The 27,828-nt window shown below is 53.5% G+C and overlaps 1 protein-coding gene across 3 annotated transcripts in view; it reads right to left on the bottom strand.

The window, feature by feature from the left end:
* Positions 1-469: 469 nt before the first annotated feature.
* VIRMA (vir like m6A methyltransferase associated) overlaps positions 470-27,828 on the bottom strand; it is a 57,097-nt gene continuing 29,738 nt past the window's right edge. For 2 of the 3 annotated variants that reach the window (XM_032957782.2, XM_032957784.2), the window contains exons 18-29: positions 27,249-27,487; positions 26,499-26,597; positions 25,798-25,948; positions 24,477-24,715; positions 17,997-18,150; positions 12,984-13,199; positions 11,427-11,602; positions 9,946-10,045; positions 4,134-4,306; positions 1,966-2,300; positions 1,605-1,739; positions 470-1,283 (exon numbers count right to left, since the gene is read on the bottom strand). In XM_032957782.2, coding sequence (XP_032813673.2) covers positions 1,096-1,283; positions 1,605-1,739; positions 1,966-2,300; positions 4,134-4,306; positions 9,946-10,045; positions 11,427-11,602; positions 12,984-13,199; positions 17,997-18,150; positions 24,477-24,715; positions 25,798-25,948; positions 26,499-26,597; positions 27,249-27,487 — 2,205 coding nt within the window. In that variant the 3' untranslated portion in view covers positions 470-1,095. The remainder of the gene's footprint in view (positions 1,284-1,604; positions 1,740-1,965; positions 2,301-4,133; positions 4,307-9,945; positions 10,046-11,426; positions 11,603-12,983; positions 13,200-17,996; positions 18,151-24,476; positions 24,716-25,797; positions 25,949-26,498; positions 26,598-27,248; positions 27,488-27,828) is intronic. The other variant, XM_032957783.2, reaches the window with a different exon arrangement.

Raw genomic sequence — 27,828 nt, 5'->3', positions numbered from 1 at the left:
GAGGGTATTTCAGCGATTGCTTATAGGTGGGGCTTACCCTGCCACATTTACATCCCACTGCTGGATGAGGAACTTCCCACTCCTTGTTCAGCAGGGGTTTGACCATACTTCACCAGGCTAATTAATGTGAAGGCAGGGAGTGCATGTCGAAGCACAGGCCGGCGCATTTTTCTGCACCGCTCTTTTCCAAGCACGGAGCCGTGCAGTTGCCTGCAACGCCAGTTTTATGCACGATGGCCGCCCACCATCCAAGATCTATCTGGGCTCAGGGATGCCTCGCTTTGAGATGTGACGAGATCCGGCACACTCTGGGCGATTTGGGCACGGGATGGACACGGATAGAAATGTACACTGCTCGCACCAGCACACTGATCCACCTGCAGGCCAGGTCGGATATCACTCCACTTCTCACTTGTGCCTGGACGCCATGTCCCATTTTAATAGAAAGTGCACACAATCAGTGAAAAGGTGAAGGATTTAAATGTTTATTACGAAGCGAATACTTACATTTGCTGTATACAAAACGAGTTTTTTTGCAAGCGAAAAAAGTTAATTCCCCTAAGCGGTGAGCTCTAAGCACAGACGTCACAGCGAAGACACCGACAATGCTCCATGTGTCCGTCTTGAAGTCCCAACCATCGGCCTCCAAAAGTTGGTGCAATGTATTGTCTCTCGGATAATAACTTACCGCTATGTTTCACACAAAACAAAAAAAACAGTTCGACCGTAACTAATGGAAACATAAAAAATCGTTCTTCACAGTGGAAATTCACCAGGAATGAAAACCAATTTACTTAACACGCGGTAAAATCTGGCAGTGTAAACAGGCCGTCCCGTGGTAAATTCAAGTCCAACCGTGATCCTGTTTAACCCAAAAAAGGCCAAGCCACCTCAGAGTTTCTTTACCCAACCCAGACTGATGGCAGCACGTGGGGTGGGATCTGTGTGTCGTTTGGCCTGCTCCCCGACATCTTCTCCACCTTCCTTCATCACCTCCCTCCTGCTCCTTCCATTCATGCCAGCGCAAATTCAGGAGAGGTGCCAGCGGGTGTGGCGGGGTTGACTGGTGGCTCCTCCGTCGGCAGCAGGGAAGGCTTATCGAGTGAAGGAGCGAATGTGTCTGCCTCCGCCACCTCCCCGTCCCACAAACTTGCCGCGCAGGTTGTTGCCACCGCCGCCGCTGCTGCCGCCGCCACCACCACCGCCGCCGCCGCCGCCCCACGGCACCACGCCCAGATTACCACGACCCCGTGGGGCCCGGTCACGTGGAGCCGGCCGGTAGCCTGCACGCCGGGGGCACGGGGCACAGGCAGGATGATGAACACGGGATGCGGACATAAGGACACAGACATAAGTAGAGACGTGGGAACAAGGGCATGTGTTGAAAGACATGGGGACCAGACATGGGTAGAGTTAAGAGACAAGCAGAGCAAAATAAATTAAAGACACCTTGAGATCCGTATTGCAATTTTGCGTTGACAACGGTGGTTACAACTCTTAAGTCTATAAGCTAGGGTGCTTAAATACATGAAATGCGACCGAAAAACCATTACACCACACAAGAGTGGGGAGAAGACCGAGTGGCTAGTAGGCAGACTCTGTACCGGTGGGAGGCGTCCTGACAGGCGGCGTTCGGGGGAAGCCACCCTGCACCCCCCGCGTGTCCGCGTAGCCCCCTCGCGGGAGCGCCTGCGACACCCAGCTGGAGCCACGGCCGCCCTCTCGCCGCCCGTACGTCCCTGGGAAGTGACGCAGCACACACGGGCGAAGCTTTACACAACCATAAAGAACACGCTGTGACCGTGTCACCAGCTGTATCACCAGCCGTGTCACCGGTCGGGTCACAAGCAGTGTCACTAGCCGTGACCTGTATCACAGCAGTGTCACAGCAGTGTCACGAGCAGAGCTACTAGCAGTCACGAGCAGAATCACTCGCGTCACCAGCCGTGCGTCACGATGGCCGACCTTTGTTGATGGGAGGGTTGAAGAAGCGGCCTGGCTGGTGGAAGCTGCTGCCCCGGCCACCCCCCCTGCCCCCGGAGAAGCTGCCGCGCAGAGGCCCCTTGGGCATCCCCTTGGGTAGTCGCTTCACCATGGGCGGCGTGGGCAGGATACCCACGGGCGAGCCCACGGCCACAAAGTCGTCCACGTGCATGGACGGCGGGCGGCTCGTGTTCTGCTTGCGCAGCCGGAAAATGTCGTTCATGCGGCCAAGGCCGGAGAACGATCCACGCCCACGGCCACGTGGCGCCGCTGACATGTGGGCCCTCTTGGCCGGCTCCAGGTAGTCAGACTTCCCACTGCCAACGCACGCAAGCACAATTGTTACAACGGTTGCACTCGCGCTTAATTCTTACCGAGCAACGAGGTGGAGCATTGGTGCCGCGGTTAGCACTAGATATTATGAATCCGGCGGCCAGAGTTAAATTCCTGGCCGTGGCTAGCATCAGCGGCAAAGGATGTCCGAACCGGTCCTGGGTGCCCCCTTCACAAACCCGCACTGACTAGGGTGGTGAAGTATGGTCAAACAATCACCGTTACTGACACAGCGTGGGGAGGCCTATATCTAGCAGTGGCTTGACTAAAGGAATGTAAATTATTATTATTGATATTGAATTTTGCTCATTCGAGGCAGATTTATATCTCAATTAATAGCCGCAATACATCGCCTGGGCAGTCAGATCTACTGGGCAGTGATGATGGAGACATTGGCCTATTTTTGCAAAGATCACACAAAAGGGAACGTTTGCAATGTGTCAGTCTGACCCTTAACGTGCATACACTTACGTTGAAAGGGAGTGCCTATCAATTACTGGTAAAGTGTTTGCACAAAAGCCACAACACGAGCATGAGCATCGTGCAAGTATTTTTCACACCGCCCGCAGTAATTGACATTATTGCAAACTGTGAATGCTGTCAAGAATATACAGGTGGGGAAACTACCGCGTAGGTTTTCGCGCCTGTGCGTTTTCAGGTTCGCCGCATGTTGTTTGGCATGATGTCCGACACGTCGCTTCACGTGCTGGGGAGTTTCTTCAACCGAACATATACTTCACTTTCTGAAGAAGCTATGACAAGCACGTGCAGCAAAACGTCGGACATCATGCTAAATGCGTGGTACGCCCAGAAAACACTTTGGAGATCCACACGGACGTGGGAATCATGGACGGTATGTCAGCGTGCGCCCTGCTGGCATGCCGCGCCTCTCCTTAGCGCTGGTGAAGAGGAAGCATCCTGTTGACCTGGCGATCCGACGTGGCACACGAGGGGCGACGACACTAAGCCTCAGCTAAGGCTCGCTACCCGCCAGCGTTGGAGGTTGAATTTTTTGTATAAACATAATCTGGCCGGAAGCGTTTTGACTTCATGAGCATATTTGACTCCCAAGCTATTCTCACGCGAGTTATTTAAAGATGACCTTTTCGTGCTGTCACATCTGGGACATAAATCACTGACTCAGGACAACCTGTTCATCAGGATTCCAACTTGAGCCGCAAAAAGGCTCCGAGATATTAACTCTTGATCGATAACTTTGTGAACTCTGCCCTCAAATAGAACACAGTGTCGACATGCCATACATAGCAGATCCTTTGCGAGTCTGTGGGTCCCTGTATCAGTCTGTGGGTCCCTGTGCGAGTCTGTGGGTCCCTGTATCAGTCTGTGGGTCCCTGTGCGAGTCTGTGGGTCCCTGTATCAGTCTGTGGGTCCCTGTATCAGTCTGTGGGTCCCTGTGCGAGTCTGTGGGTCCCTGTATCAGTCTGTGGGTCCCTGTATCAGTCTGTGGGTCCCTGTGCGAGTCTGTGGGTCCCTGTATCAGTCTGTGGTCCCTGTGCGAGTCTGTGGGTCCCTGTATCAGTCTGTGGGTCCCTGTATCAGTCTGTGGGTCCCTGTATCAGTCTGTGGGTCCCTGTATCAGTCTGTGGGCCCCTGTGCGAGTCTGTGGGTCTGTGTGTCCACTGCAAATGTTCTCCGAGGGCACCGAAGGTAACCACACCCGTTGTCCTCTGAAGCCAGCGGCTGAATTTACAACCTAGACATCGATACTGAGTTGCTACTCAATTCACATCCATATGAAAGAGAGATCACACTCGGAGCCAGCCGGGCAGAGGAAGGGGTTAGCCACGGCATTGTACCTGGAGGTGATGAACGTCTCGTGTTTGCGCTTGCCAAGCTTGGCGGCGCTCTTGGTGGCGCGGCTGGCGCCCCCCGGGGAGGAGGGCTCACGCAGCAGCGCTGTCTCCAGCTCCTCGCGCAGGTCCCAGTTGTTGCACGTCTTCTCTGCCAGCTCTAGGAGATCAACACGCACCTGCACAGCGCCGGCAAGACAAAGATTCCCCATATAGCCTTAAGTTTTGGGGCGAGTACTGTTCGCGAGCACCTATGAACGCCAGCAAAGCACACAAGGGAGGTGGGGTGGTCAGCACCACGCCCGGCCGCCTTTGTCTCCCCAGTGGTGAGGTTTACACACGCCATTGTTATTGGTCACGAGCGGGATTGGAACTCGGGTAGCCGGGTTCGTAGCGCAGCACGCTAACTGCTACACTGCCGCTCCCTACAGCGCCAGCACTCTCACACACAGACACACATGGGCACGAGGGAGTGCCGTCACACGGATGCTACCATCTCTAGCCCCACCTAAACTAAACTATAAACTCAACAATTTTTTATTTTACCAGGTAAGGCTCGCTGAGCTATACAGCTCTTTAACAGAAGCGACCTGGCCACAAATGATAGTTCAATGAAGTGGCTTATCATGTGCACATTTATAGCAGCCAAATGCTCTAAACGCATATTTCTAAATGTGGGAGGGAAAAACCGGAGGACCCGGAGAAAAATCCACGCGGCCACACGGAGAACATGCAAACTCCAAATATACAGCAAGTGTCAGGGTCGAGATCGAACCCACGACCTCCTCCATACCAGGCTAGGTAGTTAACATCTCCTAGCCTCCGCGTTTTCCTGGTTCTCAAAGCAGGTGCTGCTGCGTACAGCACTGAAAAGTGCCGAAGCTGAACTTGGTTTACGTTCTTCATTGTAAACTTGACTTGCACCCCATTGTTAGCCAATTTCTGTACGAAGGCATCCCCGAGGCTGTGCCATTCTGGAGAGATGTTTGACCATAAAAAAAATTACTCGCCTGGTCATTGCCAGTTGGTGAAGTGGAAGGAGTGCAAGGACCGGCTCAGGTATCACTGTTGTTAGCCTTGGCTGTGAATCTAACTCAGGTCGCCAGCCAGGTGCATCGCTTAGCGTGATCCAATGCACCACCTCTCCTCCCCCCCCCCAATTCTACATTATAAGAAATATTATTTGTGCAAGTGAGCCTGTCAGACTCGGTACATACGCAAGACAGTTTTGTTGCAGAGTCAACTGCACAGACCGCAAAGAACCAAGGACATTAGTACTGACGATGAGAAATGTATCATCTGTGACATTTGACCGTGGAAAAACAATCCACAAACTAAGAATTTCACCACGTGAATCTTATTGGAGTCTTGAAATTTCCAAATATTCTTCCTATATGCATTGTATTTTACCGAGCTTGGAATAGTTGAGAAAATAATACTATCCAGGTTAATAATACTAAGTCACCCCGTCCCCATCCCCAGCTCCCACCTTGGTTAAGAAAATATACACGCTACACACCGTAACAAGCCCTGGCTAGGGTCGGCAGACCACCCAGAGGGCGCAATCCCTGACAGGTAAGCCTTGCTCGTACGTTCATGTGCCCTCCGTCACGTCCGTTGATATCGGTTCAATAAAAACAAAATGTAATACAAAGCACATGCTGCTGCGTACTAAGATTAAATGTGCAATACTTGCCCATGTATTGCAAGCATGCTCAGCCAATAATCCTTTTCAAAACGTAACAAGAGAAGATTATTAAGAATAATTGCGCTCTCAGGCTGACATGATGGAGAGGTTCGCTCACACCTCCGAATGTCAGGTTAGATTCGCCCATTTTCGCCATCCCTCCAGAGTTTTGCTGAGCGTGCCCTGGCAATGCAAGGCGCACTCGCCGGAGGTGAGCGTAAGCATGCGTCACCAACCGCACGGCAGGACTGGCGAGTTGGCAGTAGGACTGAACACCGTGGATTTAAGTAAAGCCTAGGGTGACAGCTACAATCGGCGTACGTTCCAACCCCTGCATGCAAACGAGCCAACCGGACAAGGTTCTCATGAGACTGGAGTGAGGGCGGCTCTGTGCCCCGAGGCCCGTAAGGGTGGCGTCAGCAGAAAGCAATGACGGCAACGAGGAGCACAAAAAACATTGAAATTACAATTTACCGCAGTCATGTCACGGACAGCACGTCCTCGCTCACGCGTTTTCGCTGTAACGTGGTTCCTTCTGCGAGGGAACACTTCGCACAAAGTGGAACGCGTACCGTTACCACGCGGTTTCCGAGCAGTCGACGACGAACTACTTTATTGAGCTGCGCGGCGGAGCGGTAAGGGAATTCTGGGTATCCACGCAGAACGATACGGCACACTGCATCCCCTACGCATTTGACTCCCCCAAATTCTTTCACCACTGGCCCTCCCCACCTCTTACATTATATTACGTCTTATGGGCAAATTGTTTTTGCTTAATGCGGAACTTTTCAGGAACACATCTATCATGTTAAACGCGAAAGTAACGTCGATACAAACGACAAGGTACGTTGAAGTGCGAGATTTAGGTCCCAATTATAAATGTAATGAAATTACATGTTTAAATTACATGCAAGTTAGTTACAAAGGGAGCTTTTCTGACTTTATATTAAGCACGAGCAGAATGTTGGATGGGAAATGAGCAGAGCTAAGCATCGACGCAATCCGACATTCAGACACACTGGAATTGCTGCGCACCCAATCACCAGTGTACCAACAGATGTAGCATTGATGTCGTTGAAGATAATATTTGTTATTAGATTAAGGGATTACAATGGCCGAGCTTAAGTGCCGCCTTGTGTGCAGCAGAGGGCGACACAGCAACATCTATTTCAGAATTGCAATTGTACATTCCCATGCACAAGGCTTGTTGCCTTCACTAACCCGCACTAACCACCGTGGTGACATACGGTCAATAACCCCTACGACCTGCATTGTACGGCCAAGCCCTCATCCCAAAGTTGATAGATAAAGGGCTGCACGTGTTTATCATCAACATATCGTTGGCTAAGACAGCAGACAATGGTTCCTCTGCAGAGTAGAGAACCAGGGTAGATGGCCTGAATTCTTAGGTGCTACTCAACTTTAGGCAGAGCCATGATACCGACTAGGGTCGTTCAACAGAGGCAGTTAATTTATTATGCATATAAAATCTAGCACCTGAACAAACTGTCCAATAAAAAACTTAAAGTTTGTGAAACCGTGGAATTCCACAGTACTTCCTCAGATTTCTGTTGCCCTACCTGGCGGCCCAGGTAACCAGCACACCCCTCCGCCCCTCCCTTCCTCCTGTTGCACGGCGGTGACCTGTGACCCCCCCGCCCCGGGGAAGATGGAGTGGGGGTGGGGGCGGGTGTCGCCGTGCCGTGGCAGCCGCTGATTACCGCTCTGGGCGAGCGAGTCACGCGCGCAGCCAGCCTACTGGCGTTCAACACGTCCTCACTCCGTTTCCTCATGTGCATCGCGATGGCGGTTTTCTTTCCTTTGGAAGCTGCTGTCTTTTTTCCAAGTCAATGTAAAAAAATTAATCAATTCACCCGGAATTCGACCGATCTCAAATCGGATCTAGAAAGTACATGAGCAAAAGCGTCCACCATCTGTATTCGCGACTCGCTGCTCGTAAATGGCGTAAATTACAGCCCCGGTGCCCGGGTTTAATCTGTGAGAGGGTGCGGTTCATTCCCAGGGACTCATCTTTGACTCCGGGCCCGTGGGCAGGCGCAGCATGAGCTCATCGCGACGTTCACGAGACGTCCTAGCACACGTGTGCACTCGCACACTCACAAGCGCCGCACGCTCCATTAACGTGGGTTTAGGATGCTCGCCGTACTTTGCTGAAGGTTTTCCGTGGTTTGGATATGGGTGGGGACGACAGGCCTTGCTTTGATACAATGACATTGAGAACAGAATCTACCATTCAATTAGACGCATAAAAGAGTGTAAGTGCGAGTTTATCTCCGGATGATGTGCAACACGGAGAGAAATGTTTTGGGTGGGAGAGGAGTTCTACATGAGCGCTGTGATGGTGTATAGCAGATGCATTATGGGTATGTCCTGGATGGTTTACGTTAAGGTACAATTATGTTCATAAGTTTGTGCTTGGATGGGTGACCAGAACGCACACGCAAGCGTTCATGGGGCTGTAGGGTTAAGCAGTGAGCAGCAGAGGGCAGAGCAGTAAAATCCATTCTTCTGTACCTCTACGCTTCCGTGCCTATGCTCGCTGCCTTCAACAACCTACAATGGCCAGCGTGGTGCAGTACGATCAAATAAACTCCAAGACCTACATAGTGTGGGAAGGCATCCATCCAGCAGTCGATCGATAATGGCTCTAAGTTTTAGTTCTAAGTTTAATAAACTAAATAGAGTGGGGTTATTTCCCTTCCTGTTGTTAGGTGATGGCTTTGCCTGGCTCCACCACCAAGGCAGACTTTTCACGGAAGTAGCTACTCCCAAAGGCCAGGGCACCACATCACGCCATAGCTTTAATAAATATCTAAAATAAAATCCTTTAAAAAAACAAGAGATATGTCAATGTTAAGAAGCCAACGCCCCCACACACACGTCAATCCGACCTCGGTGACTGAGGGCGTCTTGCACAAACAAGGATGTGCCACGGTTATGAACACGCCAGCTACGAATCACTCTGACGCACCGCCACGATCACGTGCCCCTTGAGTCGGGGTGCCGTGACCCCCAACCGACGCGGGGGCGACACGGCAAGCACGGCGACGCACAAGATGCGTCGCCCCTCTTCTGCAAAGCCTCGGCTTAGGCCGGCGCTGGAACCGATGATAGAACGTACGAATGCTCTCAAGCGAGCCCCGCCGTGTCCCCTTTGACGAGACTCGCTGCACGCATCTCCGCCGCCGCCCCACCCCCCGTAGGGCGAGGGGGCGGCTTTACTCCATAGGGCAGCTCCCTCTTTGGAGTTGCGGCTTAAAGTTGGTCGTATTTTGTTTTCACTGTCGCTACAAGTACACCTTGTCACAATGGTGCATTCCTGCCGAAACATCTCCAGAAGTCACGGCCATTGTAATTCGCGGGTATCTGTTACACGTGGCGGACGGAATGCGACGGGGGGGGGGGCGGGTTCCACAGGGGAAGGGGGTGCGGGGCAGGGTGGATGGGGACGCCCGGCCAAACCGGCTCGCCTTAATCTGGCGGCGAGAGGGCGGCTCGCGGCCCACTTGCCAGGCGGCGAAAGCCGTCACCATTACCGTGTGAGCACGCCCAGGGACATTTAAACGTTTACGTGATTTTTGGGTCTGCACGTTGGAAAAGTTTGAGAATATGAAGTTGTGCACCTCACACCTGCAGCATAGTTTAATATAAAAAAAATGTATGACACCAATAACAACGTACTTAAATTATCATGAAAGTCACCCAAGACTTTCTTTTAAGTGAGTACTGGCTGGAACGTTTGGCTACTTCCTTGTGTGCAGTGTTAAGCGTACCATAAGTTAACTGGAGTAGAAGGATATAACCCTCTAAATTCAGCAGCCTATTTGCTGTACTACCATCGACGTCGATGCAGCAGGTTGTCTCAAGACCTGACACGGATCAGCCTTCGAACAAGTGAATGGGTGAGCTGAACAAAGTGTTCATGCCACTCGCTGTAGCCATGGAGTCTGGAGATCACCTCTGCGGTGCTTCCGTGTTCACGTAGGCCAGAGAGGTCATTGCCCCTGGCCGATGGACGTCTTGGGTGTTGGGGCCCTTGCATGGCAACGGTGTCAAAATAAATAAAATCTCCCAACGTGTGCACAAAGGCCCTCCCCCCCCCCCCCTTACCATGTCCATCTCCAGGTCCATGTCCTCCACTTGCGAGGAGGAGAGGAAAGGCGACGAGGTGAATCGTTCGTCCGGAGATTCCGTCAGCACAAATACGGTCCTGCGGGGGCAGGGGGGGAAGGGGGCGTCGGGGCAGAGGTTAAAGGATAACAGCGGCCAGAGACAACACCATCCAGGCCAGCCCCACTCCCCTCGATCCCCGTTAATACCACGAGACAGAGTGCTGACACCACTAAAAAGAGTGTGCAGTGACGCAGAAGCTCAGACACCACTCACTGGTCGTGTTTACACAGCACTTCGCTCGATCGCGGCGAGTTCTGCGTGTTACCGATCTTCCATTAGTGTCACCGATCAATTAAACAAATTTGAAACACCCGAAACGACGTCACAAAAATCTCACAGCTTCGCGCGCTGCAAACGCGAAGGATGCTTCACGTGTTTCTCGGGCACCTCGAGGCGCGCCGCGTCCTGCATAAAAATGGCAAAATTCCAATTGGCCGGAGCGGTGTCACCTGGGGGAGAAGGCGTCAGCAACTGCCGAAAAAGAGCTGCAGGTGTGTATAATTAAAGGCCACGTGTCTGCGAGGTAGTCCCAGGGGTGTTACCTTGTCCAAAACAAGACATCAATCTTGCAGAAGTGAAACAATTGCTCAAGCCGCACTTGGCTCGGTGGGGCCAAGCGGGACAGCACAGCGCGCAGGCCAGTCGCGAAACTCGTCGCGTCAAGGAAACAGACGATCGTCTCAATGAGTCTTGAGACTCTCATGGTTGCTCTCCTCCCTCCCCATCGCATTATGCTCCCCTTCCAAGTACTTTACTTCTCATTCCATTCCCCTCTATGCACTTCGATTAGCACGGTTGGCTACGTAAGGTCCGAAAGAAGCTCAACACAGAGACACTACCTCTGCTTGTTCATCTCACTCTACTCCTTTAGATGCAACCTTGACCCCAGCTTTCTGCTGAGATCGGCAGTCACCTTTCACTTAAGAGGGAGGTTGCTCATTCTCCTCTGCTGCCCCAAATTGTCCAGAACTTAATCTCCCCCAGCCTTCCGTGGTGTCGACTCCCTGCCCCTGTTCAAGTCCACGCTTAACATCTCGATGTTTACCATCGATTGCCTGTTTCTCTCTAGAATACAAGCATGCCCACCTGATTCTTCAAAGCGTCTTGAAATGCGGCAAAACTTAAGATGCTATACACATCCAAAATGTACTGTATGAAGATGATCACAACTAACATTGAGTTCTCTGTTTCAGCAAGAAGAACTTCACCGAGTCTCAATAGCAATCTTTTCCAGGACGGTCACGTAATAAGAAGTCTTTGGCCAGCGGCAAGAGCTTAGGGCGGCCATCACTCGGCAGCAGGAGGCCGATCACGGCCAATGACGTTTTGCATTTGGGGGGGTAAATACAAACGCGAGCGCGCAGAGAAAGCCCCTGCATGCGTGCGGGGGGAGGGCGGGCGGGGGTGACGACACGGACCTGGAGGTGAACATCTGCTGCAGGCTCTCGGGCGGAGGCAGCGTGGGCTCCGGCGGCACGTCGGAGTCCGCCGGCGGCAGCGGCAGGGCCCCGGCGGGCGAGTCGAGGGTGCGGCGCAGCGCCGACATCCCCTCCAGCAGCCCCTCCAGCAGCCCCTCCTCCTCCTTGCCCTGGTCCTGCGCCCCGAGCACACGCACGGCCACCACCGCCGAGTGTCGGCGTCGACGCTACGCAACCTGGCTGCGCGCGCCACTGAATCGTTGCGCAATCGGTTGCGTACAAACTCTACTCTGAAGCAACCCATTCTGCGATTTGTAATTGCGATTTAGACAACATCGCCGGACACATTTGCGCAACAGTGACTGCTGCCGATGCCTCCCCCCCCACCCCCCCGTATCCTACTTGGCAAGTTCCTCGTTGTGCAACAACTTGCTCAGGTGCGGTGCGCCAGCTTTACCGCCGAGCGGAGAATTGTCAGAGGCCCGCGTGCAACTAGGAAGCACGACGGAACCTGAAAAGCAGACGAGAATTGCCGTGGCTTTTTTGGAACGGGTCTTCCTTCAAACAAGACCCCACGCAGCCAGCGAGACGGCCGATCTCTCATGGTTTGGGTGCATTTCGAAGCATATTCTAGTAAAAAAAATAAGGAAGCAAGAAGCTTTGTATGATGCATGCAAATGTTAGAAACAAACATTCTGATTGATCCCTATAAATTGACTGCGACATTTAAACAAACATGTTATTTACATATTCTTTGGTTCTAAGTTCATTTACATTTATGTGCAGCGTGAAACATGGGCAGGCAAAGCAGCCAACACAGATTTGTTCAGAACGAGGCAAAGACGCTGTGTGCAGCAACCGTTGCCGCTGGCGATTCCAAGCGATGGTAATGGATATAAAACTCGTGAGCACTGGTAGGTCACGTGACATGACGTTATGCTATCCTAGCGTCACAGACATAATGACGTCACCTGAAGTCATGCCATCTGTACATGTGACGATTAATCTGTAACTCAAATCTATTTCTCTTTCACCTCAACAATCCTCATCTCTTCTTTGGTTCTTTCGGTAAAGTCACGTAGAATGAGAATAAAATAATAAATTATTATTTCTACGTGACTTTACCGAAAGAACCAAAGAAGATGAATCCTTGCAGTCACGAAAGCTTTAAATCGAAATCCTCATCTCTGGTCAGTAGATCTCTCATCTCTATCTCATGTTTTGCGCTCTCATCTCACAAATCTAGCTCTTTACTTCCAGACCTCTAAACTCTACCCCTTGTTAATCTGTATCATCACACGGATCTGTTTGTCTTATCTACAGTTCTCATTTGTCGTATTTTAATTTCAAGATGCTTGCCTGAAAATTTGTCTATCCCTTGTTAACATTTCATCTTAACAATCTAACTATTTATAACTTAGGCAGCCACATCCCTTGGCGGTACATAGCTCATCGGGCCACTCTAAGAGCCCGAACGGGCTACATGTGGTCCTGCTGGCCGCCAGTGAAAGAACCCTGCCCCCCCCCCCCCCCCCCGCCATGTACCATGGCCTTTACCGTAGTTGCCTTTACCGTGACGAGTTTCTCCAGCTGGACGAGAGGGTGTTCCACCCCGAGCGGCTCCCCCCAGCGGAACTGCTGCCTCGCCTCGGCGACGCTCATCACCCACGCCGCGGCGCCCGCCGTGGTGCCCGCAGCGGCCCCCGCCGTTGCCGTCGCCTCAGCAGAGCTCCCCTCGTGCTCCTCGCCCTCCGCCTCCTCGCCCTCGTGTCCCTGGAGGAAGGACAGGTCGCCCGGCGCCGGGGCGGTCGGGTGAGACTGGCACAGGAGTGGTTCTGATATCTCTTCAGTTTATCGAGTTGTTTATAGCGACGATGATCATTTACGGAATCCATTGTCCATCCCGGAAGTTCCCGAATTGACGAGAGAATCTGATTTGAGAAACGGATGAACGGAATGGGCACACAAGAACGTTGCAACTCGCACACACCAGGGTGTGAATGGAAGCCGAGCACAGGCTCATCCCTGCTTGCTTTGGAGATCTGATGGGACCGGGTGCATTCCGGGCGATTATGGTCAGAGGCCAATCACCTGATTTAAACTTCCAAATGTCATTCATAGGAATTGCTTTGGGGCCATAATCAAGCAAATCGAGTATCGGTCCCACTGAGCCACTGAGCCACCGAGTCACCTCTGGGTGGCACCTCTGCTGGAGCGAGCCACCCCCAAAGGGGCGTGAGGAGCAGCGCCGCACGCAGGCTGCCGGGTGCTCTTACAGGGAGGCAGCTGCAGCTGAGACGGACACACAGCACAATGCCTCTTACACGCAGCGATAAACACACGATTGTCAGCTGAATCCCCACAGCTTAAAATAATAACAATGGTCATTTATATTTGCAGGAGAGTCTCAAAACCAGATCTCAAGATCGTCCTGTATTTGGAATTCTCTGCTATTTTATTTTATTTATTTTGATTGTGGGAAGAAAGCGGAGTAAAATGTAGAGATGCAGCCCTGATATTGCTTGCTGGCATCACTGCTGGGGGAAGGGCCTCGGCTAGAGCAAACTATAGAGGGTATTTGGCCTACTCTTCCACGTTGGAAGGGGTGAGGCGGACCCACAATTTACCCCACCGCACGCGACCTGCCTATCCTAGACTGTGGTGAACCCATTTGTACTGTGGGTGGAGAGGCAGCGGAGGGGATTTCAGAACGTTGCCACCTACGTTACTTCAACTGCCACGCCGGGAGATGGAGAGGAACCGGCAACCGCTGGGTCGCGAGTCCAGTACGCTGACCTGCGACATTACGGCAGATCTTGGAAACCAGAGTACCCAGAGAAAACCCATAAAAACATGGATGACACCCAAAAAACGGTACACACTGAAAGGTTCATAATCCCACTTGCTATACAGCCATTTCCGGCCTTGCATCTCACAACTCGGTGGGATTTTGGGAGTTTCGCAAATCTCTGCACGATCCACCAATGCTTGCGTCCTCCGATTAGCACGGTCGACTGCGTACTGCGCGAAAAAAGTTTAACACACACATACAAAGTGCTGCATCGCAGGGGCACGCATCCCCACCACGCCCAGCTGACAAAAATAAATATCCGACGAGTCGGGTTTATCCGTCAGCGATGCAGAGCGGCCGCAAGCGCTCAGCCAGCAGCACACTTGGGGGATGGCAACGCAAGCCTCGCAAATCCACCTACTCGTGGCCGCACAGCACCAAAATCTGAATCTTTATTTATCCTGGAGAAGTCCGGTGAGCTGGGCACACCAGCAGCTCGCCGAATTATTATTTAGCCACCCGTGCCACGGGCAAGAGTAACGATAATAAGGCATGGCCATGCATCAACAATATGAAGGCTTTCCCAAACGGTGTCATGAAATTGGGTTGTTTGACCAGACTTTACAATGTTGCTCAGTGCGGGTTTGTTCAAGGGAAAGCTTAGGACCGGTTCCGACATCACTCGCCACTGATATTATCCATGGCTGGGAACCAAATTCCGGTCACTGGGTTCGTAGTACAGCACGCTAACTATCGCGCGATCGGTAACGCACATGTATTCCATATGCTGGCAGTGCGAGTGGGTATAATCACAGCATGTCGAGGTACTTCCAAAGTATGTCGATAGGCATATGGCACATGGAGATGCCTGGATTAAATTGACATTTTACAAGTGTACATTTTATTCAGACAGTTTGTGTAGGTATGATCACCACACTACATAGGTATTCTACACCCCTCAGGCTAAGCAGCCGAATGCAGACTTAAAAACTTGAGTAACAACTTAAACAAAAACTGGAGATTCTGCATGAGCGCGCACACACCTACACACGCGCAGACACACACAAGTGAACCCATTTGCAAAGTTCCCCCGCCTACTGTCTTCAACTGTTGGGGCAAGTGCTGTTAGCGAGCACCTCTTAGGGGCGGCACAGAACAAGAAAATAATTTATTTCAAAGTGCTTTTTATGTTTAGTTGGTTGCCCTTCCCCCGCACCTCTGATTAGCACGGTTGGCAACATACCGTGGGAAAGAGGTTCAACATGCATCCATCAAGTTCAACATACAAGGGGATGAGGGTGGGTAGCCACGACCACGCCTGCCCGCCTTGGTCTCACCAGTACTCGTTTAATTAGGGCTGAGTCGACCTAGCGGGGGCACATGATTGGTTAATATAATCGTCACCGATGTTGGCCGTGAGCAGGAATTGAACTCTGCTCACTGGGATCATAGCGCAGCGCACCAACCACTGTACCTCCTACACAACCACACGTACACACACGTGGGCGAGAGATGAACTTTTGTCAACACCTGGCGATGCTGGATGCAATCTCCAGCGAAACTTCATTTCAAATTGTCAACACTTTGCTTGCTGTTCAACATGGCTCCTCCGGTTTGCTGAAAAAACAAATTAATAGGAACATTTGACCACGTGGAAACCCGATTTGATTGGCTGTCAGGTGGTGGAGGGTTACAGATTCAAAATAAACGCATAACAGCTACATAATCTAACCCAAGATTAACCAATTATGTGCCGTGGAATTGGCCGTGAAAGTCTACGTGTGAGATTTTCCCACATGCTCACCACACAAACGCAAAGAAAAAGATTCCCCAGGTTACAACCTTAACAGACTGTTGGGGAAAGGATAATTTTGACATGACTGTCACACGTTGCTGGCCGTTTGACATTTTGGGCCCGTGCTCAGCAATTGTGCTGAGAAAAAGTAATAAATGGAAGTGGGAAAAACACGTCCAAAGTCAAAACCGGCGCAGTGCGTCGGGTCATCGATGTGCGTCGCTCTCCGCTCCCCCCAGGCCGACAGCTCAGCGTTCCCAGCAGTTTCCCCGACGCTTCACGGTAGAAAAATGTCATTACCTTTTACTTAGTATTATTATTACCGCGCGTAAGCAAAAAGCCTTTTGCAGTCGACCTTTTAACAACGTCAATCAAACAGAGGAGCCGCCGCGAAAATGGACTGCACCAGTGGGGCGGTTCTCGCTTGTCACTGGGGCCAGAGGCGTCCTTTTAGTTACCCTCCACGTGGCTCTTCAATAACGCTGCACGATGAATTAGCGCTCGACGAGCGCGCACCCCGACGTGGACAACAATGCGCCCTGCCCTGCGGCGATCCAGCCAATCTGTACCGCGCATATAAGTGAAGTGACCCAATCAGCATACTTACCAACATACAAGCACATGCGAAATTAAGATCCCCCGCGTAGCCTACAAAGACTGTTGGGGCAAGTGCTGTTCGTGAGCACCTAAGAAGGCCGCCGTGGCGCACGAGGAGGTGGTGTGCCGGGCGTGGCCAGCACCACGCCTGGCTGCCTTTGTCCCCCCAGTGCCGAAATGTGCAAACCGCACAGCGTGGTGCTCATTTTAAGTTCAGTCGACGTTCAGGATGTGCCCAAGACCGGTTCAGATGTTCAACCACTGACGTTGGCTGCGAGCAGGAATCGAACGCAGATCGCCACGTTCAGAGCGAAACGCACTCACAGCTGCTCCATGGCTCCCCACACGCACGCACACACAAAGCAGCTCGCACATACGTGGAGGCCTGCATTTTTGTGCGAGTCTGTAAGGGCAAGGCGTACGAAGATCTGGTAAGCTTAACCAACAATTTTTCTTCACCCCCTTTTTAATAACCTCTCTCACAAATCTTCCGCCACACCCCTGGCGCAGGAACACATCACCGACGGACGCATCCATTTACAGCAGCGGGGTTCGACAAAGCCGTGCGCACATTCCACCCCCACCACTGTTTGCAAAACCCATGTCGCTGACCACGCGGACAACCCCACGTCTTCCCAGCACAGGGCGCTACAACGGCTAGGATCAGTCGAGAGCCGAGGGGCTCGCGGCTGTGGGGCGGCGCTCCTTTCATTCGCGACGTCTGAACGTGCGGGGGCGGGGGAGGCGGGAAGACTCGATGCTCGTCTCACAGGAGCCATGTGCGTGCTCCGGGTTCCCGTTTATGAGGCGCTGATCGTGCCCTCGCTGCCCCAACGGTGAAGGGAAAAAGGGTCTTCAAAATATTGGCTTTAGGATAACTGGGTACACCACCCCCCACCCCCTCTGCCTCCAGAACCCCTTTAAAAATAAATACGGAAAGCCAAAGAAAGCGCGAGAGATGCTCCCTTCCCTGCATAGCTTTGGTGAGTAAACGAGGGTGGCCACGGTGTTGCAGACGGATGTGTGTCAGGTGTGTGGCCAAGCCCATGTTTAAACTCTGTCACCTAGTGGTCCTCGATCACCGCTTCCTTCAGAACACAGTGGGTGCACAGGAACGGTGTGGGTTCATTGCTGGATGCAGTGGCTCACCGGTGTGAATCCAGTAAATCGCTCAGATTTGTGAAAGTCTCAAATCCGCCAGGCTATGAATTGGCCAGGAGATGGCAGCTCAGCAAGACCTGCTCCATTTCAGTTCAGGTTTTGCAAGTGGCAGGGAGTGCGCAGGGAGAGCGAGGGGTGTGTGTCGCATGCGTGCAGGGTGCATGCAGGGTGTACGCAGCGCGTGACAAGCGTGTGTGCAGCGCGTACGCAGCAGGGCGCTCATTACCGCGTGCTCGGCTCCCAGCAGCGGGCGCAACAGCTCAAGCAGGGCGGAGAGCAGCGCGGTCGTGTGGTCCGCCAGCGCCGGCGCCTCCCGCGTCGCGGCCATCGCCACGCCGCGCACCACCCCGAACAGCGCGTGGGGGTGCTTCCGCAGGGCGCTGCGTGGGGAGCGGGAGGACACAATCACACAGAAACGTGGACAGACGCAAAAAGACAAAGATCCCCCTTATAGCCTTTAACCGACCGAGGCAAGATGCTGTTACAGTGGGGGAAATGGCACGGCTTGAGCTAGCAACTTTTATTGTCACCAAATAAGTTTCTCTCCCTCTCACTGCGCGCTTAAACGTTTAACCAAGCGGCGGCGCCGCATTGCGCGTGGCAAGGGCCCAAAACCTCCGACGAGCACAGTTGCCTTTGTACGGCGCGAAAGAAGTTCAACATACACACACGTACAAACGTTAATCACCGGAAATCACGGAACATAACGCGCAGGTAGGCAGGGGCGAATATCTGTCATCTACATGGAGGACTCGCGCGCAATCGCACGCAATTACCAATGCGCTGCACTCGTTAGAAATCAACCAAGACACGTCACCGCGGTGCAGCAAAGCAAGACGGAGGTCCGCCTCAGGCAACTGGAGAGCGGCCCGGTACGGCAATTTGGCGAGGCCATACAGATGAGAGCGCAATGTGGGTGGACGGCATCCAGAAGAGCATTGAGGAATGCAGCAGCAGCAGAATACAGCAGCTGCAGCAACTGCAGCAGCAGAAGCTACAGCAACTGCAGCAGCAGCTACAGCAGCTGCAGATGCTGTAGCTTCTGCAACTGCAGCAACTGCAGCTGCAGAAGCTACAGCATCTGCAGCAGTAGAAGCAACAGCAGCAGCAGAAGCTACAGCAGCTGCAGACACTACAGCAGCTGCAGAAACTACAGCAGCTGCAGAAACTACAGCAGCTGCAGAAACTACAGCAGCTGCAGAAACTACAGCAGCTGCAGAAACTACAGCAGCTGCAGAAACTACAGCAGCTGCAGAAACTACAGCAGCTGCAGAAACTACAGCAGCTGCAAAAACTACAGCAGCTGCAGAAACTACAGCATCTGCAGCAACAGAAGCTACAGCAGCAGCAGCAACAGAAGCTACAGCAGCAGAAGCTACAGCATCTGCTGCAGCAGAAGCTACAGCATCTGCAGCAGCAGAAGCTACAGCATCTGCAGCAGCAGAAGCTACAGCATCTGCAGCAGCAGAAGAATACAGCAGCTGCAGCAGCAGAAGCTACAGCAGCAGCTGCAGCAGCAGAAGCTACAGCAGCAGCTGCAGCAGCAGAAGCTACAGCAGCTGCAGCAGCAGAAGCTGCAGCAGCAGAAGCTACAGCAGAAGCTGCAGCAGCAGAAGCTACAGCAGCTGCAGCAGCATCAGCGGCTGCAGCAGCATCAGCGGCTGCAGCAGCATCAGCGGCTGCAGCAGCATCAGCGGCTGCAGCAGCATCAGCGGCTGCAGCAGCATCAGCGGCTGCAGCAGCATCAGCGGCTGCAGCAGCATCAGCGGCTGCAGCAGCATCAGCGGCTGCAGCAGCAGCAGAATCCACAGCGAGATGACGAGAGGACACGTGGCAAACCCATCAGCTGAGCTCAGGAATGGGGAGCGACGGGTTTGCGCTGGTCTGCTTTGTTTCACTGCCGACGCGTTGTGACCCCCTGAGCATCTGGCAAAATGAAAATCAGTATATTTCTAATCTCCCATGAAGAGGATTAATTAATAAAAATGACGAAAAATTCGGCCTGTGTTTATTATACAAGTAGATTTGGATTTAAAGACGTGTTGTGAATTAAAGCCAAGACGTTGAACTAATGTTTGGTAAACATCATTCAGTGAGTTGAGTGCAAACCGCTGATCACGGCCATCGTGTTAAGCGTCCTTGTTGTGGCAGGGTGGCTCATCGCGCTCCCTTCATGCCGGGGAACCCAGCCGAACCCGCCGTGATGTTTCCACACGACGGTTTGCACAATTGATCATCCCGTGTTCTCGACAAATAGAGCAGCCGTGACTATTTTTGGGGCTATTATTTGTGGAAGCGTTTGCCTGGCTGGGGCAAACCTACCAGGTTTCTCTGCACACAGACGATTTTCCCCCGGGAGGCCGCAGCGGGAGTGCAAAAGTAAATGAGGCATGGCGAGCGGGGTGTGGCGAGACGTGCAGGTGATGAATGCTCAGGGATGGGTCACGGAGTTCGGGGCCACTCCTGCCGATCACGAGATAAAAAACGCCGCCGCCCATCGGGGCCGTGAGTGCCCCCACACCCAGCTGCTGCTGATGCTGCCGCCCAGAGATCCCCCCCGCCGCCCCCCACTCCACTCAGCCACAGGTAACAAGCTCCCCCCGCACCCCCTCCCCTTGCCAGCCCTGCCCAACCCACCTCGGGCAGTGGGCCATATTTTTTGTAGCCATTACACAGCTCACTCCCTTATTCCCTCCCCTCCCTCCATCCTATCCCTCCATCTCCTCTTCCCTCTTCACTCACTCCCTTATTCCCTTCCCTCCCTCCCTCCCAGGATCCATCCTATCCCTCCATCTCCTCTTCCCTCTTCACTCACTCCCTCCCTTCCTTGCCCTCCATTCTCTCCCACCCACGCTCACCTAGCTCAATCCCTCCACCCCCCGCAGCTCCACCCGACAATTATGGCTGCTGCACTGTGCTTGGAGCAGTCAAGCAATGTTTTACTACTTTAATTATTCAGCTACTGTTTGTCTTTGCACTGCGCAAGGCATCCTGTTACTCAAAATGCCCTTCGTGCTTCGCTCTCTGCATCGCATTATCCAATCGCTGCACCTTCCCCGGCATTTGACATTCACGCGGCTGCTGCCGCCACAATTGCTGCCACTTCTGCTGGTGCTGTTTTGCGCCATCGTCAAGCAAGGCTGTGCCAACGTCACCACCAACGCAGGGCTCTGCTGGCGGCAGGCGCGTGCACACGAATCCCTGGTGCTTCACAGAGTGGACTAATGGGGCGGCTCTCATCCAACAGTGGACTGATCATCGCTGGTGTTTAGGACGATGACCTCATGAAGGTACAAATGATTAAAACATTTTTTTTTAAACATCAATATGAATGTTTTGTACTGCCCAGGATTCACAAGCGAACACCAACTTTAGATGGCTCCATCACTGAAGTTCCCGCCACGCTGATAATACGTGCGGGCCCTTGTGTTATAATTCTCTGCGCCTGTCTGGAACGTGTCCCCAAAAACTGCGCGCCAGTGTCTGGCTTCAACATCTGATGGGCAAAACTGGACGCACGAGCCTCTGTGAACCCAACGCCTTCACGTTTGTCAGTGTGTCACAGAGGGGCGTTCATTTGTAATGTTAGGATGATGGGGGGGGGTGATTAGTCACATGATGACGGCGCGCTACCCACGCCCACCCCAAAGACCCAGGGTTCACCCATGTCGCACATCGAGCACGCACCTCCCAGCTCTGATATTTACAGAGGCGCGTTCAGCCCACCACCTTCAAACACTTACACAATGATCTAAGCCAGCTGAACGTTCGCACGGATGTGATTTAAAGTTTAAACTAACGTTCAAATGTCACCGATGTTGAGGCTGGGCTGGGGGCATCCCGGTGCATGGGGTGGGCACTGAAAGATGCCGGCTGGCACGAGAATCATCGGCAGCCTGCCGGGCACCCGATGTTCCGGGTCCCTGCGCAAATCTCCAATTCGCTCCGCGACGTATTTTTTCGGGTCGTTACCACGTGCCGTTCGGCGTGACGCGCTGGGAGTGCAACGCCGGACATAGTGCCAAAAAACGCGCCGCACATCTCCAGCGCACATCGAAGAGCTACCCAGCACAACCACAAAAATCCAAGCAGTGGTACATCCCTGATTACACGGCAAATCCTGCCATTATGTGCCACGCTGGTCCGCCAGGCCTGGGGCACACCTGCGTGACGCTATCAGCCGCATCTGCGTCTCCTCGCCCATCCCGGCCGCTCACAATTACCCTCCCAGCCCCCCACCCACCCCCGCCCCCACTATTCATGCTCGGCAGCCCAGCTCGCTCAAACGAACCCACGGCTGGGGGCTACGAAGACAATCTCCCCAAACCGCCCAGTCGGGAGGGTGCCGCCGTAATCGACGCTAACGCGTCCGTGTGGAGCATATTAGGAAAATCTCTTTGATTAAAATTTCTCCTGGCTGCCCCGTGAGGAGGCAGCGGCTGAGAGTGCGAACAAGTCGGGCCGTCTGCAGTCTGTAATTATCGCAGGCTCCCTCCCACTCCCTGCCCGGGGAGCAAGCTGTGCGGCTGTGTAGCGGTGAATGCGCAACATGCAAAGTGTTCACAGGGTGCATGGAGGGCGCGTGTGCTCTTGCTAACACTCCATTCCCTGCTGCTGAAGGCGGCAACGTTTGTATGTCCACGTGGGTGGGTGGGGAGAGCTGGGTCGGCGATCGACCCGGTGGACGGTTTCAGGAGTAGCACTGCTTGTGGCGGCGGCGGGCAGCAGCATGGCCAAGCGGTGCCGGAGTTTGAGAGCGGCGCCCGCGGTGGCACCGCCGGACGGCGCGCAGCCCAAGACGGCGCACGCGCGAGAAACCCTAACCCTGCTCGCCCATTAGAGAACCCCAGCCGGTTTTTTCTTCGGAGTCGCGTTGTTTACATACAAAACAGCGGCCCTGCCCGCGACCGCCCCGCACCTGCGGATTACCATTCTGCCGACGCAAGCGCGAGTTGGCTTTGCCCTACGCCACCCCCCCCCCCCCCTTCGCGACGAAGCCACAGGGGCGTGCTGACACGCACCGCCACGTACACGGCTCGACGCTGCCGCCCACCCTGGCCACCCGCCCACCCCCCTTCCCGCTCACCCACCCGCCCCCACGGTACGCGAACTCTTGAAACCAAGCACACATTTTCGAATTCTATTTGGAAAAATGTGTTGGCAGTGCTGTACGAGCACAGACCAAGAACATTCTTACTTTCGTCATTTACCCTGCCCATAAACAAAACAATATATATTCTGATGCAAACAATTGGGGGAATTTCCCGAACATCGTAGAAATAGTTATTTCATTAACCCTGGCAGAATGCAGCCCTGAAATAATGTACACTTTTCCAGCGGTCGGATGTACAAAGTCTGTACAAACAGTAACGTATGCTTGCTCACAGCAATATTATGTATTTGTGCGAGAACTTGTAACATGTAGCATCATAGACATTATCGAGCCGAGTCTCTTTAATGCAGTGCTGCACTCTTGGGTTAGATTTATCTTCACTGCATTGCTGCTTATAATAATATATTTATTTGTATCTAGCGCAGTCATTCATGCAAATTGCATCTCAAAACGCCGTACAACTCGTTACGAAAAGGTCTCGCACCAGAGGCACGAAAACCAGACAAGCGGGAAGGCAGTCAGAACCAGTGCCAAAACCTGCCCAAGCTCTGTGATCCTATATTTGAATATTTTGCCTTTTTTTGTCAGATGTTGCATGAAACCTCAAAATTGCACGACAATCCAAGTCCCTGCCAGTGGTTAAACGTTGCTCGTCGCGGCGCACATAAGCGTGATGTCATCCGCCAGCGCGGCGGCGCAGCACCACGGATCACTCCCACCCCCCCGCCCCCCCACGTGTGCTCAGCGTCGCAGCGACGCGACCCTCGCATATCGGATTGCAGCCGAGATCAACGCTCGCGCTGCCTCCCGGCAAAGTGCCCAAGCTTCTTAACGACGCCCTCCCCCCCAGCCGTCGTCATTCAACCAGCCAGGCAGGCACCCCCCGCCGTGCAGCAGCACTCACGGCTCTCTTACTTAGCAGACGTGGCCCCGGGCCTTCTGACCCCTGCTATTAACCCCTTCGTCCCCGTGCCCTCCTCTGTTTAATGCCAATTTCCACCCCCCCTTCCAAATTGCTTAAGCGCTGCTGCTTGTTCTCCGGGCTCATCCCTCCGCTCGAGGTTCCTGTTTAACGCTCGGTAGTCACGTGCTCCCTGGCTCCCTGCTTTGACACTCGCAATGCGCTCCCTCTCATGCCCTGCTGTGTGTCCGCTACAACCTTGACTCTGCAAAACCTTAACCTTTAGCCTCAATACTTAATTTTATGGTGAAGTACACTGTAAATAATTTATGGAAAGGTAAAGCTGCGAATGCAAACGCTCCACAGGAAAGACTTTTACGTAGTTTCACCACCTCCGATTAGTACGGTTGGCTACGTACGGTGCGAAAGAAGTTCAATATACATACGTCACAAAAGAGTTGCCGCAAAAAATAGCATGGGTCACTCTCGGATGCAAACCAGGCGTCTGTTTCAAAAGCACACTGGACAAAACGGACGCGATGCATAATCACACAAATCACAGCGCACGTCATGCCAGCCAGCCCGGCCCCACGAAAGCCGCCGATCTCCTTTCCAAGGTCCCAACGCGACCCAGGGGCCAGGCGGCGGCCTCACCTCCCCACGCACCACGGCGACGCCCTCACGGCACCCACCAGCGGACGTGGTAGAGGCCGTAGCTGTGGTCGGCGAGCAGCGCGAGGGCCCGCAGGCCGCATAACAGGCCGCGGCCGGCGGGCTCTCCACCGCGGCCCAGCAGCTCCAGCAGCGCGTCGCAAGCGGGGGCCAACGCGTCGCGGCAGGGCACGTTGTTGTTAGCGGCGAGGAGGAGGAGCGGAGAGTCCTGGCTAGCGGCCGAGCCTTCACCCGAGACGCTCGGGCAAAGGCTGATGTCCTGCGGGGGAAGTGGTGGCGATAAAAGACAAAAACAATGATCACAATGATGGTGGTGAAGATGGTGAGAAATGTCTCGTGAAACGATGGTAACAACAACGCCGATGGCGATGTTGAAAAGCACACGATGACTCGGGTGGGATTTGTAGATCGCGACTGGTGGTTTGTGCAAAGGGAATCATGACACCGCACCTACGGGGGTGGCTGGGTGGTGCCTGTAAAGAGGCAGCACAGCAAACATGTCATCGCCTTATCCATACAGTATATCAGCGTTCTTCCTTGGCGTGCGTGGGTTCTGTCCCGGCACTCTGGTGTGCTCGCACAAGCGGAAATGGCCAAATGGTAAGGCTCATTTCTGAACGAGACGTCTTGACACTCAGCAAAGATGTTGCTGAGAAAAAAAATTAACCACTCTCTCCGAGGCTTCTGTGGCCACCCCCACAGATCCTTATCACATGTACTTCATATGCTTTTTACTACTCCTATTGTACCGTTGTTGCGATTCATTGTTATTTCCAAGCCTTCCATAGTGAAGCAATTGCTGAAGAGAACCAGAAAGCTAAGATACAATGGAGCAGCTTCATGGCAAATCATCGCTGGCGATTTTCACCAACCACAAACATAACTTCGCATGCCTCGGGCTCCAAGGTTTGTTTGGGGCATAGAGATGCAACGATGCATAGACCTAAATCAATTCTTCACGCATCGGATCGCATGTGTACGGATTAATGTTTTGTACTCGTGTGTGTTGTATGCAAATGGTTTCATGTGGGAGCAGCACCAGCGCCACCACCAACAGCAGCACCACCAGCAGCAATAGCACCACCACCAGTAGCACCACCAGCAGCACCACTAGCAGCAACAGCGCCACCACCAGCAGCACCAGCACCACTAGCAGCAACAGCGCCACCACCAGCAGTACCAGCACCACTCGCAGCGCCACTAGCAGCAACAGAGCCACCACCAGCAGCACCAGCACCACTCGCAGCACCACTAGCAGCAACAGCGCCACCACCAGCAGCACCAGCACCACTCGCAGCACCACTAGCAGCAACAGCAGGCATGACCACGAGCGAGCGATACCTGATCGCACAGCGACTGCAGGATGGAGGAAACGCAGTCCTGCGCCTGCTGCTGGTGCACGGAACCGTCGACTGGTGCCCGTAGGATGGCGAGCATTGCGGGTAGCATCTCGGTCAGATGCTCGTCCCCCTTCACGCTCCCCGACACGATGCTGCGGGACCCCGCAGGGTGGCACAATTGGGGGGAACGTAACGACGACGAGCCCATCCATCGAGTCCATTTCATCATTGGGCTCACCAAACCCCTGCAGCTTCTCGGCACTACATTCACGACAATGCTAACGGGTACACGCGCCGTAACTTGCGAGGTTCGATCAATTCCCACAAGCGCTCTACCACCTTGCACCTGTGTTTATAATAACAACGCCAATGAAGACAATGAGCAGCAGTGACCCTCCATTGTAACAATGCTGCCGACTACCCACCAAGTGGGATCAATCTTTTTCACTCCACATGGATGCCAATGATCGGTGGGGATTGACCACAAACCGGATTTTACAAACTCGTGAACCTTCGGACTGGGAGTCGAGCGATCTTACCACAGGCGGCCAGATGGGATGTAACTTTTTTTTTTTTACTCCCAATGAAAGTCACTTCCTGCTACACATGCCTGGTTGATCTCACAGATTGCTGACCTGGAACCGCATAGAAACTTTTACAAATGCGAATCATCGAGCAGGAGCAGTGGGAGTGGGGGGGCACCTGAGGAATGCTGCCTTGCAGGACGCGTGTGCTACCAGTGCATCCAGGAAGCCGAGAACGCGGGCGACCAGCGGCGAGCACAGACAACCCACGCTCTCACTGCAAAGACAACGCGCACACACAGACAAAGATCTCCCCGGTAGCCTTCACAGAATGCTGGGGCAAGTGCTGTAAGCGAGTAGCACTGGGGGTGGTGTGGTCAGCAACAAGCCTCGGCTGCCATCGTCTCCCCAGTGGCGATGTTCACACGCAGCACCGGGAACTCGTTTAAGGCTCAGTCGACCTAGGGGAGTGGAGTAAAGTTTTTAGGTTGTAGGGGAGAGCCTATGGCTAATGTAAATGGGTTCGAGCGGATAACAAGACGAGGGAGTTCAAATTTTGGGTCAGAGAGCAGGATGGTTCTGCATTGGGTTTTTACTTTAAGACGTTTTTAGCCAAAAAGTAGCATTCATTATATAAGCGGGAGGCCGTAGAGATGGAAACAGATGGCGATTAGTCCCCTTGCTGGACTGTCTTCTCCTGGCGAGGCAGGGTATGGCTCCACATCCTCAACGCCCACATGAAGGGAGCTTTACAACGTTTGTGCGGTGATCCACAAACACTCGCTGCTGCCTTCATAGCGCTGGGTCACATCCAGCAGCAGCAGCAGCCACCACCGCCACCCAGCAGTGAGCAATACGATTGGGGATGAGTGCTAGAGATTCCACCGCGAAGTAAACGGCAGTGTCGAGAGCCAGGCTCTGGCCGTACCTGGCGGTGAGCTGAGACTGCAGCAGCTGCAGTGTTGCTCGCAGCACCATGAGCGCTGGCAACGCGGCCAGGTCGGCCAGCTGCACGGCCACGCGGCGCAGCAGCATCTGCAGCGGCTGGCAGCCGGTGGCCGCCTGTACCGACATCAGCTCGGCCAGCGTGTCCGCCTGCGCCCGCAGGTGCAGGCTCCACAGCTTGCGCATGTTCAGCGCCGTCGTCACATCCTGCGCCGACAGGGGCTGCGTAGCGGAGACGGGAAGAGGGACGCGGTCATTCGTCAGTGCAGGGCAGCACTAGGTACACTTCAACTGTAGTCACTGCAACAAGAGCAGCAGCAGCAGCCATTCACCACCGAGTGGCAGTGATGTCACCACATTGCTCATGCCCGGCTAGGTACCCATCAGTCAGTCACAACAGCAGCATCAGCCATTTAGCACTGAATGGTGGCGACGTCACCAAGGTGCTTGTGCCAGGCTGGGTGTATTTTGGCCACGTGTAGAATGGCGGGGGCTCGCTGGCAGAAGGTCATGGGAATGTAGTCACAAACACGGCCGTTCGTGCGGAACAGCACAAAGCAGCG

This window comes from Petromyzon marinus, chromosome 20, assembly GCF_048934315.1.
Source record: "Petromyzon marinus isolate PM22_M1 ecotype Great Lakes invasive population chromosome 20, UKy_Petmar_22M1.pri1.0, whole genome shotgun sequence".
NCBI classification, from domain to species: domain Eukaryota; kingdom Metazoa; phylum Chordata; class Hyperoartia; order Petromyzontiformes; family Petromyzontidae; genus Petromyzon; species Petromyzon marinus.
Note: the sequence above shows the minus strand (reverse complement) of the source record. Positions and strands in the feature narration are given on the sequence as shown.